Source organism: Chiloscyllium plagiosum, chromosome 27, assembly GCF_004010195.1.
Source record: "Chiloscyllium plagiosum isolate BGI_BamShark_2017 chromosome 27, ASM401019v2, whole genome shotgun sequence".
Classification (NCBI taxonomy): Eukaryota; Metazoa; Chordata; class Chondrichthyes; order Orectolobiformes; family Hemiscylliidae; genus Chiloscyllium; species Chiloscyllium plagiosum.
In genome coordinates, this window is record NC_057736.1 from 1740859 (window position 1) to 1762224 (window position 21366).

At 41.6% G+C, this 21366-nt stretch overlaps 1 protein-coding gene across 4 annotated transcripts in view; it reads right to left on the reverse strand.

Annotated features, from left to right (window-relative positions):
* The window catches only part of myom3 (myomesin 3), a 108450-nt gene that overhangs the window by 71846 nt on the left and 15238 nt on the right, over window positions 1–21366 (reverse strand). For 3 of the 4 annotated variants that reach the window (XM_043717220.1, XM_043717219.1, XM_043717218.1), the window contains 8 exons: window positions 19879–20036; window positions 17070–17162; window positions 15438–15526; window positions 13793–13837; window positions 12048–12188; window positions 4997–5158; window positions 3523–3664; window positions 2181–2380 (listed from right to left, as the gene is read on the reverse strand). In XM_043717220.1, coding sequence (XP_043573155.1) covers window positions 2181–2380; window positions 3523–3664; window positions 4997–5158; window positions 12048–12188; window positions 13793–13837; window positions 15438–15526; window positions 17070–17162; window positions 19879–20036 — 1030 coding nt within the window. The remainder of the gene's footprint in view (window positions 1–2180; window positions 2381–3522; window positions 3665–4996; window positions 5159–12047; window positions 12189–13792; window positions 13838–15437; window positions 15527–17069; window positions 17163–19878; window positions 20037–21366) is intronic. The other variant, XM_043717221.1, reaches the window with a different exon arrangement.

The following is a 21366-nucleotide window of genomic DNA, read 5'->3' on the forward strand; positions in this document are numbered from 1 at the left end:
CTATAACCTGGTGTTGTGTGATTTTTAACTAAGTCAGGTATAGACAGGATAGATTGAGTGAATCCTTAGAAGAATATAAAGGCAGTAGGAGTGTACTTAAGAGGGAAATTAGGAGGGCAAAAAGGGGATATGAGATAGCTTTGGCAGATAGAGTTAAGGAGAATCCAAACACATTTTACAAACACATTAAGGACAAAAGGGTAACTAGGGAGAGAATAGGGCCCCTCAAGGATCAGCAAGGCGGCTTTTGTGTGGAGGCGCAAGAGATGGGGGAGATACTAAATGAGTATTTTGCATCAGTGTGTACTGTGGAAAAAAACATGGAAGATATAGAATGTAGGGAAATAGATGGCGACATCTTGAAAAATGTCCATATTACAGAGGAGGAAATGCTGGATGTTTTGAAAAACATAAAGGTGGATAAATCCCCAGGACCTGATCAGGTGCACCCGAGAACTCTGTGGAAAGCTAGGGAAGTGATTGCTGGGCCCCTTGCTGAAATATTTGTATCATCGATAGTCACAGGTATGATGCTGGAAGACTGGAGGTTGGCTAACGTGGTGCCACTGTTTAAGAAAGGGGGTAAGGACATGCCAGGGAATGATAGACCAGTGAGCCTGATGTCGGTGGTGGGCAAGTTGTTGGAGAGAGTTTGGAGGGACAGGAGGTACATGTATTTCGAATTGCAAGGACTGATAAGAAATAGTCATGATGGCTTTGTGCGTGGGAAATCTTGTCTCGCTAACTTGATTGAGTTTTTTTGAAGTAACAAAAAGAATTGATGAGGGCAGAGTGATGGACGTGATCTCTCTGGACTTTAGTAAGGCGTTCAACAAGGTTTCCTATGGGAGACTGGTTAGCAAGGTTAGATCCCATGGAATACAGGGAAGACTAACTATTTGGATACAGAATTGGCTCAAAGGTAGTAGACAGAGGGTGGTGGTGGAAGATTGCTTTTCAGACTGGAGGCCTGTGACCAGTGGAGTGCCACAAGGATTGGTGCTGGGTCCACTACTTTTTGTCATTTATATGAATGATTTGGATGTGAGCATAAGAGGTAGAGTTAGTAAGATTGCAGATGACACCAAAATTGGATGTGTAGTGGACAGCGAAGAAAGTTACCTCAGATTACAACAGGATCTTGATCAGATGGGCCAATGGGCTGAGGAGTGGCAGATGGAGCTTAATTTAAATAAATGTGAGGTGCTGCATTTTGGGAAAGCAAATCTTAGCAGGGCTTATACACTTAATGGTAAGGTCCTAGGGAGTGTTACTGAACAAAGAGACCTTGGAGTGCAGGTTCATAGCTCCTTGAAAGTGGAGTCGCAGGTAGATAGAATAGTGAAGAAGGCATTTTGTATACTTTCCTTTATTGGTCAGAGTATTGAGTATAGGAATTGGGAGGTCATGTTGCGGCTGTACAGGACATTGGTTAGGGCACTGTTGGAATATTGTGTGCAATTCTGATCTCCTTCTTATCAGAAAGATGTTGTGGAACTTGAAAGGGTTCAGAAAATATTTACAAGGATGTTGCCAGGGTTGGAGGATTTGAGGTATAGGGAGAGGTTGAATAGGTTGCTGCTGTTTTCCTTGGAGCGTTGGAGGCTGAGGGGTGACCTTAGAGAGGTTTATAAAATCATGAGGGGCATGGATAGGATAAACAGACAAGGTCATTTCCCTGGGGTGGGGGAGTCGAGAACTAGCGAGCATAGGAGGTTTAGGGTGAGAGGGGAAAGATATAAAAGAGACCTAAGGGGCAACGTTTTCACACAGAGGGTAGTGTGTGTGTGGAATGAGCTGCCAGAGGAAGTGGTGGAAGATAGTACAAATGCAACATTTAAAAGGCACCTGGATGGGTATATGAATAGGAAGCGCTTGGAGGGACATAGGCCGGGTTTTACCAGGTGGGAATAGATTGTTTTGGGATATCTGGTCGGACGAGTTGCACCAAGGGTCTATTTCTGTGCTGTACATCTCTGTGACTCTATGACGCTATGACAGACAGAAGCATTGAAACATTGTGAGGATGAAACTTCATAACTCATTCATCATTTTATAAAATGTAATTAATGTGTCACCAGTGTAACTGTGTCAAATTGATCAATTCTCTCAAACTACTAATTTCTGGCCAAACATTCGAACAGGGCTGATTAAATTTTGCTTCGATGGATAGCACTTACTCATTACTCTGTCTCCGGCTGCAGGGTCAGTTGTGGTCACTGGGTCTGAGATCCGGGAAGGCCTGCTGATCCCTGCTGCATTGATGGCTCTGACACGGAATTGATATGTCCTGCTTTCCGATAGGCCCACAACAGGAAACTTGCATAATTTCTCAGGAACTTCATTGCACTGAATCCACCTGTTACTTCCTAATTCAATTCTAAAATCATAAATCAGAAAGCCCCAAGTTAATCCCCTTCACATACAATAAATTGACTTAAGACCAAAAAAAATATTCTCAATCAAATCAGGATTGTTGTCATTTCCAAAGTGAATAATTATGCAATGCACTACATAATAATTATACAATGTATTTTCAGTAAAATTGGGATAGGAAGTGGAGCTGGTCCCTAATTTTATGCAGAGAAAACATCATACACCCCTGAATATGGGATAATACCAAGGGATTAAAAATGCTTATCGACCATGTTAAAACAGTATTGTGCAAACTTTCTATTTAAAGCCTTCTATCCAAATCATTGATTTGAGTGAGATTGTGGGATTCAGCTTTGTCAAACTCTGATATGTTTCATGCTGCAATCTCTTCACCTGCAGGAAATGCAGAACCAGTCACAGATCAATTCATCGCACATATTCTTGGAGCTAAAATTGCCTTTGATCTTTTGAGATAAGCTGCTCAAAGGTTCTATTTGCATTTCCAAGATGCCTCATCAAATATAAATCCTATCACAAAGGGGTTCTGATGCCAGTAATTGGCAACTACTGACAAATTTGCCATTGACCTTAAACACTGGTACACTGGCTCAGTGGTTAGTACTGCTGCCTCACAGCAGCAGGGACCTGGGTTTGATTCCAGCTTCGGGTGACTGTCTGTGTGGTGTTTGCACATTTTCCCCGTGTCTGCATTTATTTTCTCTGGGTACTCCAGTTTCTTCCCATAGTCCAAAGCTGAGCAGGTTAGGTGGATTAGCCATGGGACATTATACATAGTGTCCAGGAATGTGCAGGCTAGGTGGGGTAACGATGGGAAATGCAGGGTTACAGGGATGGAGTGGTTCTGGGTGGGATGATCTTTGGAGGATCAGTGGGCTCGATGGGCAGAATAGCCTGTTTCCTGAGTAAAGATTCTATGATTCTGTGATGATTCTTTGAACAGATGTGGCAGCTGGTTGTTCTCATTGGCAGAGGGATCTAGATTGCTTGGAGTTGAGCAGTCAACGAGGGTGTCACTGTTAACCAGGTCTCCCTCCAGAGTTTCTGTACCTTTGCTGTTGAATGTGTCCAGCAGGGTTATATCCACTGACCTCAGGGAAGTGGGCAGCCCAGCTGTTCATTACTGACCTGTCAATGAAATAGCCAATCACTGCACTCTTTCCATCAGCACTGGGTGGTTTCCAGGTAACAAACACATAGTCTTTATTAACATTGTGACACTCGACATCCAATGGTGAACCTGGAGCACCGACCACTGCAGCTGGACCATCTGCAGGAGAAAAAAAGACTTAACATTGTGTACGACTGAATTAAAGAAATACTTATTACAAAATAAGACAAAATTTTTAAAAATCTTATTCAATAGTCAATGCATCATAATTGTTGTAGAAAACCACTCTTCTGTAAATATGTGGTTGCTCGATCCCTAAGGCGAACGAGAACATTTGGTGGGACCAACTAATCCTTCCGAGGAACTGTCCCTGTCATCTCACCACAACATTTCACTATTTCAGCTCGAGCTGGAAATTGAACCTCAAGTGGAAGCATTGCTTTGCACAAAAAAACAAAAACATCCCTGTTTCTTTGAGTCATTAATAAAACTTGTAATGATGCTCAGGATTAAATCTGCCGACATTATTTTTATTCTTCCTTGGGATGTGAACCTTCCCAGCAAGACCAGTAACCCTAATTGCTCTTGAGCTGAATGGCTAGCTCAGTTTTTTCAGAGGGCAATGAAGAGTCAATGTGTGATTGTGGATCTGAATTCACACAGCAGGCTGGATAAAGCCAGCAGCTCACCTTGCCTAAAGGACATTCATGAATCAAATGGGTTTCAACAATGTTTTTCTCATGGTACCATTGTTAAAACTTACTTGCAATTCCAATTTAAATTTCAACTTCAACCCTGGTGGGATCTTCAACTTGTACCTCCAGAACATTAGTCTGGGATTCTCTGTTCAGAAAAGCAAGATACTGCAGATCTCAAATGAAAACAGGAAATGCTAGAAATATTTACACCTCCAGCAGCACATATGGAGACAGATATGAAATTACCATTTCCAGCCCAGTATGACCCTTTATTAGAACCCGAAGAATGGTTTTCTTGGAAGAAGAATCATATCAGAGTCAAAACATTAACTCTGTTTCTCTCGCTATAGATAATGCTGGAGCTGCTGAGTTTCTCCAGCAATTTCTGTTTTAGTCTCTGGATTAATGCGCCAGTGACATTACCATGATAACATTCAGTGAATGTTATATTTGTTCACTTAATGTTTCAGTCCCCTAATATCAGGGGCTGCTGTTGTCACCTTTCCATTCACCTTTTTAAGCATGTACGTGCTCCTCCAATGCTTTTGCAATCAAATCTAAATACACCTGCTGAAGATGTTTCCTGATGAACAAGATCGGAAGAACATAATGATTTTAGATGCTGCTTGTTTTGTTAATTACTGATCCACAATGGCTTCTCAGGTTCCTGAGAGAATCTGAATTAATGTTTCTGACAAGTGGGACATCAAAAAGGAGAGTGATCTTCTTTAAAAGATACACAGAAACTTTTGTGACAGTGAAGTTGCCGTGGATTGCTGTAAATTTTTCATACCTCGAACAAAGACATATCTACTGTGCTCCTTGTATCCAGTCCATGTGAGAAGACACATGGTATAGAGGCCCTCATCTTCCTTATGGATGTGAGGGAGAGTTAGCTTGGTAAATTTATCGGAGTGCTCAATCTTTATCCACTTGGATTCCTTCAGTAAAATACCTGTAAAAACAATAACTTCTCATCAGTGACCTTAGTTACAAAGGTATTCAATAACCACACAATAAACCTTGACCTTAACATTTACATAATTAACACAATTATTTTTCTGTTTACTCATTTCCCTCCTTTTAAAAGGTTATTTATTGCCATCCATCATAACTGAAAATGGAAACAGTGACCAGAGAACCTGAATCTGGCTTTTCAGTAATCCTTAGTTTCAGGTGACTGGAGCTTGGTATAAATCCAGCCGAGGAGATTCACCGGAATGCTGCTTGGGCTGGAGTATTTCAGCTCTGGGAGACACTCGACAGGCTGGGGTTGTTCTCTGCAAAGCATAGAAGGCTGAGGCCAGACCTGAATGAGGTGCTGAAAGTCACAAGGGGAGTATGCAGGGTAGACAGGGAGAATACAACAAAGGATTGCAGTTGCTGGAAATCTGAAACAGGAACAGAAATTGCTGGGAAGTCTCAGCAGATCTGGGAGCATCAATGGAGAGAAAACGGTGTCCAGTGGCTCTTTGTCCACCTTTTCCCTCCGCAAGCGCTGCCAGACTATAAGATCTAGGAGCAAAAGTAGGCCATTTGGCCAATCAAGACTGCTCCACCATTCAATCATGACTGATATGTTTCTCAACCCATTCTGCTGCCTTCTCTCTGGAACCCTTGACCCCTTACTAATCAAGAACCTATCTCTGTCTTAAATACACTCAATGACTTAGCCTCCACAGCCCTTTGCAGCAATGACTTCCACAGATTCACCATCCTCTGAAGATATTCTTGTTCATCACAGTTCCAAAACGCTGTCCCTTCACTTTGAGGCCAAGCCCTCGGGTCCCAGTCTCTCCTACTAGTGGAAATATATTCTCCACCTCCACTCTACCGAGGCCTCTCAGTATTCTGTAAGTTTCAATCAGACCAGTCTCATTCTACTAAACTCTATTGAGTACAGACCCAGAGTCCTCAACCTCTCCTCACATGACAAACCCTTCATCCCCAGGATCATTCTTGTAAATCTCCTCTGGACCCCTCTAATGAGAGCACATTCTCCAATATGGGGCCCAAAACTGTTCACAATATTCCAGATGCAGTTTGACCAAAGCCTTATACAGCCTCAGCAATATGTCTCTGCTCTTGTATTCTTGCCCTGCTGAAATGAATACTTACATTGTATTTGCCTTCCTAGCAGCCAACTGAACTTGCAGGTTAACTTTAAGAGAATCTGGAACTTGGATTCCCCGGTCCCTTTTCTGAAACCTTTCCCATCTTTGAAAATTGTCTATGCCTCTATTATCTGAGCAAAATGCTTCACCTCAGGTTTTCCCACATTATATTCCATCTGCCATTTCGTTGCCAACTCTCCTAGCTGTTCAACCCTTCTGCAGCTTCTCTGCTTCCTCAATACCAGACCAGACCAGACCAGACCAGACCAGACCAGACCAGACCAGAACCCCTAAATATTTTAATAAGTAGCCTAAACCCTAACGTTTTCTTATTTTAAAGGTAGATGCAAAGTAGATGTTCCAGATGTGATGTGACTGGTCAAACCACTCAATGTTAAGCAAAGCGCAATTTATTTAAACAACACAATTAAAATACAAACAAAAGAAGGAGGAATTTAGAATAACTTAGCTGGAAAATGTAATCAAATAATAGACACAGCACCTATTATTCATTAACTGTTTCAATATAATAACATCCCATAAATACATCCCTCGGCAAAAAGGTAAATTCAGACTCAGGCACTCCTTTTTTTGGTGGGGGGGGTGGCATGGTGGCTCAGTGGTTAACATTGCTGCCTCACAATGCCAAGTTCAATTCCAGCCTCGGGCGACTATCTATGTGGAGTTTGTAAATTCTCCCCGTGTCTGTGTGGGTTCCCTCCAGGTGCTCTGGCTTCCTCCCACAGTCCAAAGATGTTTAGGTTAGGGTGAACTGGCCATGCTAAATTGCCCATAGTGTTCAGGGATGTTTAGGTTAGGTGCATTAGTCAGGGGTAAATCTAGAATAATAGGTTAGGGGAATCAGTTTGAGTGGGGATACTCTTCAGAGGTTCTGTGTGGACTTGTTGGATCAAAGGGCCCATTTCCACGCTGTAGGGTTTCTATGATTCTTATATACAGTTCTCCAATCACGAAGGAAACAACATCAAGAGAGATTTCAGAGAAAATAGCAGCTAGAGATCATTCTAGAGACCCAGAAGCTTCCAATCTTTCTGGGACCCAAATAGCTTCTGGCTGCTAGAGCTAAAAACAACTAGAGATCCTGGTCCGTGAGACATGGCTACTCCCCTTCCATTGTTACAACTGGTTTAAAAACACCTGAAGGCCTCCTAAATGATAGATTTTGGCCTTCTCCAGTAGTTTGTTCAGCATCTCTGCCTTTACAAACTCTCTTAAAAAAAACCCAGGGAAAAAAATTTAGATTACTTACAGTGTGGAAACAGGCCCTTCAGCCCAACAAGTCCACACTGACCCACCGAAACGCAACCCACCCAGACCCATTCCCCTACATTTACCCCTTCACCTAACACCAAGGGCAATTTAACTTGGCCAATTCACCTGACCTGCACATCTTTGGACTGTGGGAGAAAACCGGAGCACCCGGAGGAAACCCACACAGACATGGGGAGGATGTGCAAACTCCACACAGACAGTTGCCTGAGGCAGGAATTGAACCCAGGTCTCTAGCGCTGTGAGGCAACAGTGCTAACCACTGTGCCACCGTGCCACCTGTAATAACCTTGCTACAGTGACAGTATCATCACAGCATGACCTGCTGAGTTTCTTCAGAAATTCCTGATTTTGTTTCAGACAGAGAGAAACTTTGTCCCTCAGTAGAAGGATCAATAACCAAAGGGCCCAGTTTAGAGTAAGGAACAAAGAATTTAGAGGGGATTTGAGGGAAAAATAAGATCACCCAAAGGATTGTAGTTATCCGGAACTCACTCCTGAAAGGGTGACCAAGGCAGGACTTCTTAAAACATTTAAGAAGTTTTTTAAAGCAAACTTGAAACACCATAGATTTTTTAAAAAGCCACAGGCCTGGTGCTGGAAAATTGGTTTAAAATTAATAGATATTTGATGACTGGAATAGACACGATGGGCCGAAGAATCTTTCTCCATCATAACTCGAAACCTATAGTTGGTGCCCTGGTTGAAAGCCCACTAGCTGTTAGTAACACTGTGACCTTATCACTTTTATACTCCATGAGTCTTTTCTCCCCCTTTGTGAACATGGACATGCAGCAGTTCAAGGAGACAGCTCACACCCACCTTCTCCAGGGCAACTAGGGACAGGCAATAAATACCGGGTCCAGCCAGTGACACCCACATCCCACAAATAACCCATGAACTTACCAGACCACTGGGCCCCACAAATTCTGATGGAGTTTACTGATGTGACCATTCAATATAAAGGTTGCTCATGATGTTGGTAAAAATCATTTAGTAGCAGATGCATTTCCCAGAATGCAAAATTAAGGGAAAGATGATAAGGATGGTTTAAAGTTTGTAACAGGGATGAATGAGGGTGAACAAATGTGAGTATCATGTTTTGATGTCTACATGTCATATAATTTTTGATAAAACACATCTTTGAAATGGGGTTTCATTTCTACTAATGGTGGAGGCTTATAAACACCACTATCGTGCTTGGACTGTGGATTTAAAATGGGAAAAGATATTGTTTTAAACCAAGGGATTATGGAGGAAGAAGTGGCACTTTTTTCTTTTATAAATGAGGTCTAATTGGGTCTAATTGTGTACTGTATCTACAAGATTCCCTTATTGAAGCAGTGATGGGGGGGCGGTGGGTGTTGGGGGAGTATGTGGGAGGGGGGGAGTAGGGGGATGGATTTTGGATACCTTGCTCCAGTTTAGCCCAGCGATAGACTTTTGCTTGATTTTCAACCAAGACCACTTGAGTGTGTAGAGAAGTACACAGCATAAGAATAACTTCTTGACAGGTTTCTGAGTGAGTGGCTACAGCTTTTTGTTCAGATGATACAGAAGAAACATCCAGCCTGTCTTTCTCCCTTCTGTGAGTGGAGAAGGTAATAGTAAAGCTCAGGTAGCTAGCTATTCTCTCTCTCTCTCTGGCCCTGTCTCTCTCTCCTTCTCCCGACCCCCACCCACCTCTCCCTCTCTCTGTCACTCTCTCTGCAAATTCACCTCTTGAAAGGAAAATGGTGGAAAACCACATTCAGAGATGTTGAGAAGGTGAATGTTCAACCAATGGATGACAAACTGAAGATTGATGTGTCTACAACTTCTGTCTTCATCAAGGAATTGAAAAGGAACAGAAGTGAACCAAAGGAAGACCTCTCATTGATGCCAGTAATCCAGACTGGTGCCAGAACTGCACTTCACTCAGTTTTGTTGCTCCTTCTGTAGTGATTGGAATGACGTCAGCCAGGTGGCTCTCATAAAGTATGAATCCCCTGATTGGAGTGTTAATCTGGTCCAATCAGGGAGCCCTGGCTGACAGATATAAACAGGAGTGTCAGAGGTTCTGCTCACTCTATGAGCTGGCTCTGAGCTAGCTGGGTCATGTACTATCCACATGTAAATAAAGGTTGACTCAGTAATAGGATACTGGCCTTTGTAGAGTTATTTCACCCTCCTCAAGCTTAGTATTTGTGTATAGCCTTTGTGCCCCTGTTTGTATGTGTTTGGGATTTTTTTTTAGAAGTGGCAGTGTTTAAAGTTATAGAGAGTTATAAACTAGTAATTTGTGTTTCTCTTCTGCCACCAGTCAAATACAGTCTTTTTGATTTGACAATCAACCTGTAAAACAGCTGTTTTCTTATTAAGAATAGAAACCTGGTGAGTGTTTTCTTTTAATTTTGTCTCATCTGTCTGCTAAGTCAGGGACTTTGAACTGTTTGATTAAATCATTCCACATTTGTGAGGATTTCAAGAACAGTGGGAGCTGATTTCCAATGTACTATCCCAGTGAGTCAGGATACTTTCCAAAACTTCCAACAGGATTTCCATCATCCCCATAATGGATGTGATGTAGCTCTGATGACTATGCTGTAGCATTTGACTCACAAACCAGCTCAGGGTTTGAAGGTAGACAAGGAAGAAGCATTTACAGACTGTGAATCCTTCCAATGCTTCACAATATTTTCAAAGAAAAAAAATTGTGTTTGAATATGAAAATGCCTGTAATATGGTGAACAGTAAAGGCATGTTAAGATAGCGCTCCAGTGAAGGGTTTGCATATTTCTGTATCACTTTGCTTGGAAGAAACATCCTGATTTTGCTTTGCTTTTCTGAAAGAAACAATTGCCTCTTAGATTAGGAAGCAGAGTACATGAGAGAGAATAGAATAAACTTTGTAATGAAAGATGTCACATGCTCATAACTTTGGGGTGGCACAGTGGCTCAGTGGTTAGCACTGCTGCCTCACAGCGCCAAGGTCCCAGGTCTGTGTGGAGTTTGCTCATTCTCCCCGTGTCTGCATGGGTTTCCTCCAGGTGCTCCGGTTTCCTCCCACAGTCCAAAGATGTGCAGGTCAGGTGAGTTGGCCATGCTAAATTGCCCGTAGTCAGACGGAAATGGGTCTGGGTAGGTTACTCTTCGGAGGGTTGGTGTGGACTTGTTGGGTCGAAGGGCCTGTTTCCATGCTGTAGGGAATCTAATCTGATCTAACCTAAAACTAAGCTCACCCAATTGTCAGACATTTAAATGAACAGGTACAAAATCAAATGGGACCAGGTGCAGCACTAAAATCATTGCACACAAGGAAGTATTTACACTTTAGCACAAACATGGAAACCATTCTTTGACATGTTTTATCCCTGCAGACTTAGTTTCCTGATTGAATTGGTGCTGAATAGTTTGAATTGGTCATGGTAATGTGGTTATGAAGTATTGTTCAACCATGTGAGAGGCTGACAAAATATTAAAGATACTATAAAGGAGAAGGGAGAAGTTGAGCCAATAAACATTATAGTCCATTAAGGAATTCAGGATAAACATCTTTACCCAGAGAGTGATGACAATATGGAATTCACTGCAATGTGGGGTGGTTTGAGTTGAATGGCATCGAGTCATTTAAGTAGATGTCAAATAAAGACAAAAGGAAGTAATAGAAAAATATGTTGATGGGCTGAGACTGTGTAGGGCATAAACACCAACATGTTGGGCTGAATCGTAGTCTGTTTCAGAGCTGTAAAGTCAATGGAATGTACTAGGTGTTTACCTTACTCCACCACAGTATGAGGAATAAAGCTTAATCATAAACTCTTCTATTTTAAATCACACTATAATAAAACACAAAACAAAACAACACATTGTGTTCTTTTTTTTAGATTAGATTACTTACAGTGTGGAAACAGGCCCTTCAGCCCAACAAGTCCACACCGACCCGCAACCCACCCATACCTCTACATTTACCCCTTACCTAACACTACGGGCAATTTAGCATGGCCAATTCACCTGACCTGCACATCTTTGTAACTGTGGGAGGAAACCGGAGCACCCAGAGGAAACCCACGCAGACACGGGGAGAACGTGCAAACTCCACACAGTCAGTCGCTTGAGGCGGGAATTGAACCCGGGTCTCTGGCGCTGTGAGGCAGCAGTGCTAACCACTGTGCCACCGTGCAGACACATTGATTATTTTGGAAATATGTATAAAACAGATCAACTTTGAAAGTTACAAAAGACATTCATTATGTTTATTAGGAGCCTGATTTGACACATTTTGAAATTTTAAATGCAAATTTAATCAAGGCTCACAGTTATTTAACATAGTTCCAGCACTAGACACAGCTGAATAGAATCGGATCAGCTATAGTAAAACATTTTCACAGGAGAGTGTAACAAAGCACCAGATAAGTCGATATCTACCATGAGAAGAATGATATTTCACAGAACACTGACCATCCCTGAGCCAGCAGATTTCTTCCTGGTTGTCTATCAAAGGCGATGAAAAGGTGCAGGTCAGGGCCAGGGAATCACCTTCTTTACCGAATGAAGTTTCAAACCCATCAACAATATCAATATCCAGCTCAAGCTGACTGGCTGAGGAAAGAGGTGCAGTGATTAGCTTCAATCGATGTTACAAATATACGTTACCAAGAAAAGCTGACAATGCAGCAACACAATCACAGAATAAACAGAGCTCGGCTATATAGCCCATTGAGATTGAGATGAGGGATGACAATTTCCTCTGTTTGTGAGTTGAAGATGAAATAGTCATTAATCAGATAATTGAGGAAAGAGTTGAGAGTGTGGTGCTGGAAAAGCACAACCGATCAAGCAGCATCCGAGGTGCAGGAAAATTGACGTTTCAGGCATAAGCCCTTCAAATTCAAAGTCATTCCTGATGAAGGGCTTATGCCCGAAACGTCGATTCTCCTGCTCCTCAGATGCTGTCTGACCTCCTGTGCTTTTCCAGCACCACACTCTCGACTCTGATCTCCAGCATCTGCAGTCCACACTTTCTCCGAATTAAGGAGAGAGGTTAAGTTGGATTTTTCTTTGCAGCTTATTGTTGGAGTGTGTTAACATGATCACAGGGAACCTCCAGGCTACATTACATGAGGGGCTATACAGCTCTAGTCCGTACAGAATATTTTGATGTTTTGGTTGTGTACTGTACTAAATAGTTGATTTATGTATATCAATTTGTGCAAGATGTCTAATGATTCAAAGTGAAAATCAATCAGAAAGAATACTGAGTTACTACTTTGTTTTCTCCCAACCAAATTGTAAAATAATTGGGAATGTTTGGTGATGTGAGAAGTGCAACAGCAATACTATCTATTGTTGTTATAATGATTCTAAACTTTACAAGACCCAATTATTATAGTTTTTAAGAAGCATTACATGAGGTGACCAAGCGCAAAAGATACAGGTCAGAAAAAAATACAGCAATTCATTCCCACATCACTGGAAATGTTTTTCTCCCAGGGACTGGAGAGAAGCCGATTAACAATCTCTGGAAGAACTAGAACAGACTGGACAATTATCCATGTGTCTCATAAATGGCAGTGTTTTTTAAAATCAGTCATTCATGGGATGTGGTCATTGCTACATTGTTTTGCATTTTCCTAATTTCCAGTTAAGTGTTGGCCTCATTGCTGTGGTTGGAGAGTCACAAGTAGGTCAGACTGGATAAGGACAACCGATTTCCTTCCTTAAAGGATATTTCTGAATGAGATGTGTTTTCACAATAGTCAACAGGGGTTAAATTGGTTACTGTTAGGTGAGTTGGTTTATTGCAGGATTTTACACAGTTCAAACCTCACCAACTGCCATGCTGGGATTTAAACATTTATCTCCACAGCATTAGCCTGGAGTTCTAGATTATTAATCTACTTACACTATCATCTTGCCATCACCTTCCCATTGTGTGAGATTGGAGAGCAACAAATATATTTACACATGTTTCTTGCTCATATCAAACAAGATTAATTTAATCCATGAGGTCTGAAATTGCGTATACATTGCTTTTTCTATACTTTGACGATGAATAAATAAAGCAACAAGATGCTCAGTGATCTCAACAAACCGGAGACAAACTGAATCATGAAAATCTGGGTGTACAGCATCATCATTACAGAAACATTAGAAAGGGTTAATTATAATTAACCAGATCGGAAATAAATCCGTTGGTCACTTACATTCCAGCTTGAGAGAGTCACCTCCTGAATCTAAGCCTTGATGCTCTGCAAAATCATCAAACATAGGAAAATTAAATAAAAACCAAAGAACTATGGATGCTGTAAACCAGAAATGGAAACAGAAATTGCTGGAAAACCTCAGCAGGTCTGGCAGCGTCTGTGGAGAGAAATCAGAGCTAACGTTTCTAGTCGCGTTCTGAAGAAGTGTCACTCAACCCGAAACATTAACTCTGATTTCTCTCCATAGATACTGCCAGACCTGCTGAGCTTTTCCAGCAATTTCTGCTTTGACCCAAAAGTTAAAGGAGTTTTGATACTGGTCAGAACTTGCTGTTGAAATAATAGAGAGGCGAATGTGTCCCCAAACTTTACACACAAATTCCACAGAAAGTTTTTAATATGGATATCATTAAGTTACTGTTTTAGTTTTATCACTTTGCCATTAGCTTTGCAAAGCTGTCATTTTGCTGCCTGTTTTCCCAGCCTCACCAGCAGTCTGCAGGACTGCTTCCCCCTTTTGACCATCATAGTGGGACCTCGACAATTTGATGTGTCCAACTGAATATGAAAGTTCTCCAGGTCTCTCCCCCTCCCTTTACAGTAAAGCAAGCAGGAACATCAGAATCCCACAATAAATACCGAACAACACAACAAAAGGTACAATCAATATTAGAGATAAGAAGAAGAAGAAGCTGGGTACAAAGGTAAAGTTTCAGACCATGCAAATTTCTGTTAAACCACAGCCAATGATCACTCAAAGATGTATTCCTCAGGTTTTACAGAGAAAAGCTATTTCACATTCTTTAATTTTTAATGATCTGTAGGTTAGATTACCTACACTGTGGAAACAGGTCCTTCGGCCCAACAAGTCCACACCAAACCTCCGAAGAGATTGAGTAGTTTGTGTAAAATTCTTATAAATTATTATCAGTCTCACTGTTGTATATTGTCCATTACGCTCACTGTGGTCTCCTTTACATCAGGGAGACAGGACGCCAACCTGCAGAGCCTTTCAGGGAACATCTCTGCAAAACATGCACCAAACAACACCACCGCCCTGTCGGCGACCACTTCAACTCCCCCTCCCACTGCCCCAAGGACATGCAAGTCCTAGGCCTCCTCCAGTGCCAAATCTTAGCCACCCAATGCTTGGAGGAAGAACTCCTCAGCTTCTGCCTTGGGACCCTCCAACCACACAGCATCAACATCGTCTTCACCAGTTTCCAAATCTCCCACCTCCCCACCTCATCCCAGATCAAACCCTCCAACTTGGCACCACCTTCTTAACCTGTCCTATCTGTCCATTTTCCTTCCCACATATCCGCTCCACCCTCCCTACTGGCCTATCACTATTACTCCCCATTTATATCCACCTATCGCCTTCACAGATACTTTCTCCCTCAGCCCCATCCTCGCCCTCCTATTTATTTCTCAACCCCCTTACCCCCATTCCCCGCATTCCTGAGAAAGGGCTTATGCCTGAAACATTGACTCTCCTGCTCCTCAGATGCTGCCTGACCTGCTGTGCTTTTCCAGCTTCACACTTTTGGACTCTACTATATGTTGAAGATTCATCAGGTTGCATTCTACTCCATCTTTTCAGCGACTTGGAGTTATTGAAACTACTAAATCTCACAGGACTTACTATTCACAAGGACTATAGCATAGGATAAAGCTTCTCCATGTGAATTTGTAGCAACTGCAGAGTACTCGCCTGAATCTTCTGGGCTGCATCTAGTGAGAAAATAAATTAATTAATTTAAAATTCACAGTATTTAATGTGTTTTTAAGGGATTGTGAACAAGTTTCTGCTACTAGATTCTAGCAACTTGCTAAAATATTAAGTTATTTTATAATATCTGTACATTATAACTATAAAGCTATTGTAAATTGTTACATGATTGGGCCTTGAAAAATTTAATCCAATCAAAATTTATATTGAAAACAAATACCTGAACAGTCCACAAACTCTGGTGCACCTTTGGAGATATACTAATTGTAAGATATTGCCTGCTAGTGTATGCAATCAACTTGACCCTGTTCCAGATCGTGTGCACAGCGCATGTTATTAAACTAGAAAGACTGCAGAAAAGATTTACTAGGATGCTGCCTGGACTGGAAGGTTTGAGTTATAAGGAGAGGTTGGATAGGCTGGGACTTTTCTCCCTGGAGCATTGGAGACTGAGGGGTGACCTTATAGAAGTTTATAAAATCACGAGGGACATAGATCAGGAAGATAGCCTACAGCTTTTTCCGTGGTAGGGGTGTCTAAAGCGAGAGGGTGTGGGTTTGAGACGAGAAGGGAGAGATACAAAAGAATCCAGAGGAGACTTTTTTTTTCACACAGAGGGTGGTGAGTGTCTGGAATGGGCTGCCAGAGGTAGTGGTGGAAATGAGTACAATTTTATCATTTAAGAAACATTTGGGCAGGTACATGAATGGGATAAGTATGGAGGGATATGGAGCAAATGGGACTAGTTTAAGTTGTGAAAATTGGTGGCATGCACACGTTTGGCCAAACAGACCTCTATGAGTCTATGGCTCTATGACTGACAGAGATAAATGCGTTAATCACTAATGAAACAACTAGGATTCCATCTCATGGACTAAGCACGTTCTCAGAGCAGCACCTTGCTTACCTGGTCCAAGTCCTCACTGCCACTTCACTTGGAGTGTGGAGTCTCAGTCCTAAACACAGTAAATTTTCAGCCTGCAATGTTTGAGCTGAAGGGTATGAGGAACAAGACTAAAGGGGAAAGTCCTGCTCAATCAAATGCTGTTCTAATGTACCTGAGATCAATTAGAGTTGTGTTTGAAATTTTCACCAAAATAATTAAAAGTTACAGACACTTTTTCTTCATTCTCCCTATCTGGCGGTAACTTTCCTGAACAGGAGGAAATCGCACTTTCTAATTCATTTCGACTGTATTTCATTGGCAGTATGACAAACTATAATGGTGTAAATTGGAATCACTGGTATTCAAGGGTAAAAAGAGCGTGCCCTTTATTTAGCACATGGAGAATGTTTCAAATGTAATGCCTGTGCTGCTGTTATTCCAACAAAGATAGTAATCCATTTCTAACTATTGGTGACTGTAAGAGACTTCATGGCTCTTGAACTGTTCCTTTTCCAGATTACAGGTAAATGAAAGCTGATAGTCACAAGTATAAAGGTTTGACATCATATTTCTTCACCAGTCTGTCTCAATTTCATGGTTAGCTTCACGCAAAATAAACAAAAATTACTCCAAATTCTCAAAAATCAAAAATATCTTACCTACTAATCCCAAGAGTCTGTAAACCAATTTTATTCTCAATCGTGTATTTGCCAGGAACAGCTGTTGGTTGAATCAGAACTCCATCCTTATACCTGACAGTGATGAAGATGAATTTATTTAATCAATATTTAATACAAGGTTTCTTGGTTAACAAATAAATTGTAATCTAGCAATTGTTAAAGGGGGCTTTATAAGAAGGTTATGTTTTCAACTAATGTATGGAAGGAACGTGGTTTCCTGCTAACTTGGCCCAGCAGTGCACCAAGGTGACCTGTGCCGTGGAATTTTGTGTCAGATTTACTGCCTGGAATAATGATAACCATGTGCCTACTGTTGATTGTTGGGGAAAAACCCATCTGGTTCACTAATATCCTTTAAGGCAAGAAAATTGCTGTCATTATCTGGACTAGGTCAGAAGTCACATATTATAGTCCAACAGGTTTATCTGAAATCACAAGCTTTCAGAATGCTGCTCCTTTGTCAGGTGAACGGGACTGAAGTGGAATGGAGGTTTTGACTCTCACTGCAGTAGAAACTAGCTGAAGCCTGAAGAAATAAAGTTAGTTTGCTCCTTGTAAGCTGTTGCTTTTAACCAATAAGTCAGAGACTTTGTAATTTGTGAACGAGTCACTCCGAGCATCTTGCAAGAAAGTGAAAAGTAGCTGACGAAAGGAAATTGAAGAATACAGGTCATTCTGTTATAACACGCATTTCGTTAACATGAATTTGCTGTAACACAATTGACGAATTGGGGACACTCTTTCTACAGTTTGAACTTTTAAAACATGTGTTGGCTGTAACGTGATTGTGTGTTCTTGTGCAATCCTGCATAATGGAAAAATTGCACTTTAGAACCAGAGCTTAAAGTAACACGATTACATCGTGATTGTACACAACCATCACATTTTTGAAGAACTGACTGTACCAACATCTGGCAGGAGAAAAGGATCCCCTCAGTGAAATACCATCCCAATTTTACGCTCCACTCATTTTGCCATTTTTTTGTCAGTCTGTATATGTGTGCAAAGGGAGGTTTACAAGGGGTTAGAATTTTAACCAGCAGTTATATGTCAACAGTTCACAGCTTTTTGTACTTGTAGCTGGAATCTATTTATATGTCATCAGTAGTAACCCTGGTTAAGTGCAGAAACCTGGTCCATGCTATTTGTTAGCCTGGGTCTAAAACAAAAACAGGGTCATTGTGGAATTTTTGCAAACTTGCATCAATGCTGATTGCTAGCTGTGCATAATATTGATCTGATTTTTAAAAACTAAAAGCTCTACACTATTTAACAGTTTATTTCTGTGACCCATTCCATTCTTTCATTAACATTGTCATTAATTGTTTTTGTAAATATTTATGGCGATATTGTTGTTAATGTGCATGTTCCTAAGTGACAGTAAGAACAGCCTTTGGAACCCTGAATCCTCACTTTGTTGAAGATCTCAGAGAATTCCAGTTCTACTGTCCTTTTAGATAGATCCAGATTCAAATTGCTCCCGTGGAAACAAACACTGTCTAGGCTGGTCTATGGTTTGTTTTCCTTTCTATTTCCTCATGGTGACAAATGGAATGTTAAAATAGAATCACAAAAGAGAAAGAAAGCCAAATGTTGCAAATTTAGAAATTGGAAATAAAATTGGAAATTCTCAGCAGATTAGGCAGCTTCCACGGAAAGAGAAACAGTTTGAACCTTACGAACAGAAACAGAAATTACTTAAGAAACTCTGTAGGTCTGGCAGCATCTGTAGAGACAGAAACAGAGTTAATGTTTTGGGTCCAGTGACCCTCCTTCAGAATCTTACGAAACTTCCTCTGACAAAGGGGCACAGATTTGAAACACTAACTCTGCTTCTCTCACTCTCTCTCTCTCACTCTTTGTCTCTCTCTCTCTGTTAGAAATGGGGAAAAGTGTTGTTTTTGCAGATATAGAAAAAGCATACAGAAAAGGGGTACAGCAAAAGAACTATTAACTCTGCAGGTATTTAGGGAAGAGTATCTCTACTTTTCAGTGCATAATTATGGATAATTAAGTACTAACTTTAATGTAGATTTATTAAAGAAAATAATTCCTTTTACCATAATGTTTAAAACAACAGTTTCAGCAAAAAGCTAAGATTACTGAAATATATAAGCGAAGCACGAAAAAGATACATTGTTAAGATGTACGTACAAGAATGGAATGTACCTATGGATAATGAAAGAAGTTACAAAGGGGAACATCGAGATAAGAGTTTAGCCTTATGACAGCATGTGCAAGGGGGAAATTGCTAACTTGGAAAGAAAGGGGCAATGGACGTGGAGCATAGATGGGTAGAGGCGAAATAGTGAGAGAGATTGGGTAATTAGGAGTCTGGAGAGATGACCTCAGTCAGCTCAAAGGGTATAACTGTACACTAACCTAGGTTCGAATTTGCTTTCATTTGCTAATGTAATTGAAGCCCTTACTTGCAAGTTCGTAATAAATTGTCTTGTTTCCAGCTTTGGTGGTCTCGTCTAAATTTTATTGAATTTTGTTTCTAACATCTCACACACACACAGACGCACACAGACACACACGCTCCACAGATGCTGCCAGGCCTGATGAGTTTTTCCAGCATTATCCAAACGTAGTAATGCCAAGAAGAAGATCTGACTTGTGGGTTAGGAGATTGCTGGCCTATTTCTAGTCGTCTGTCATCGGGCCACAGCACTGAGGATGAGATAATAATTCCTCTTTCATATTTTAATCAGATTATATTCTGGAGCAATTGGATTATTTGTGGCTGCAATTTTTCTTTAACCAGTTTTGTTTCAATTGTTAGTACCATTTAACCTGAGGAGAAGGTGCTCCCTGGACAATGCAGGAAAGGCTAACGCTCATCTTCTCCCAGACTGTGTGCGGCCTGAGTCCAAGCACAAACTCCGGAGCATGGGCCTCGAGGTCAGCAGCAAGCTGCCTTTCCTCCTCTGCTCTTCTCTCCACCTGAAAAATGTTGGTTTTCAATGTTAAACCTTCTCAATGTTACTTCCTTACATCTTGAGATTACACTGTGCAATATGTCCAAAATAATGATACATACATCCTTTGTCCATTAACTATAATTAAAGTGTTAATGCAATTCCAATAAAGTGATAATACCTCCATTAAAATCATAGACAGATTGGGGATATTGTTGTAAACTTGAAAATGTTCAGGGATTTCATGAGTTCCTTAAGACATTGAAGATGGGTGTATCATTACAAAGTGTAGGGTTTTGGAAAACTCTAGAAGTGCATTAAATTTCCTGCCTGAGAGGGTGATGTGACAGCATGGAGTTAGACAGGAATGATGCAGGGTCAACACTGAAGGAGCATCCATTTATACTGGGTATAATTCTGTGATAGCTTGGATTTCACTGAGGGGACAGGGATGGACTGCACTTGAGGTTGTTGTCTGACAATCCCATATGACGATGGAAACTGGGGGAATTCATCATTCTCTCCAGTTCACTCCAGTCCTGCTTTGGTCTCTCCTGTATGGCAGAAGAGAGACAATCTTTCACGTTGTGGTAGTGGAAGCCTTGCAGAAGTTGTGGATTAAAAAACATTTCTTAAGAAAGACACATATTTCTCCTTCTGTGCAATTTATAACCAGCGCTTACCACTCAAGTCTCCGGGTCTTGCCACATATTCCTGGCACTCTCTACTGTCTCCTATCACACTTCCTCCAAACCAAAGGAGTAGCCATGGGCACCCGCATGGGCCCCAGCTATGCCTGCCTCTTCGTAGGATATGTGGAACAGTCCATCTTCCGCAGCTACACTGGCACCACCCCCCCACCTTTTCCTCCGCTACATCGATGACTGGATTGGCGCTGCCATGTGCTCCAATGAGGAGGTTGAACAGTTCATCCACTTTACCAACACCGTCCATCCCGACCCCAAATTCACCTGGATCATCTCAGACTCCTCCCTCCCATTCCTAGACCTTTCCACTTCTATCTCGGGTGACCGAATCAACACGGACATTTACTATAAACCGACCGACTCCCACAGCTACCTCGACTACACCTCCTCCCACCCTGCCCCCTGTAAAATCGCCATCCCATATTCCCAATTCCTTCGTCTCCGCCGCATCTGCTCCCAGGAGGACCAGTTCCAAAAATGTACAACCCAGATGGCCTCCTTCTTCAAGGACTGCAATTTCCCGCCAGACTTAGTCGACGATGCCCTCCACCGCATCTCTTCCACTTCCCACTCCTCCGCCCTTGAGCCCCGCCCTTCCAACCGCCACCAGGACAGAACCCCACTGGTCCTCACCTACCACCCCACCAA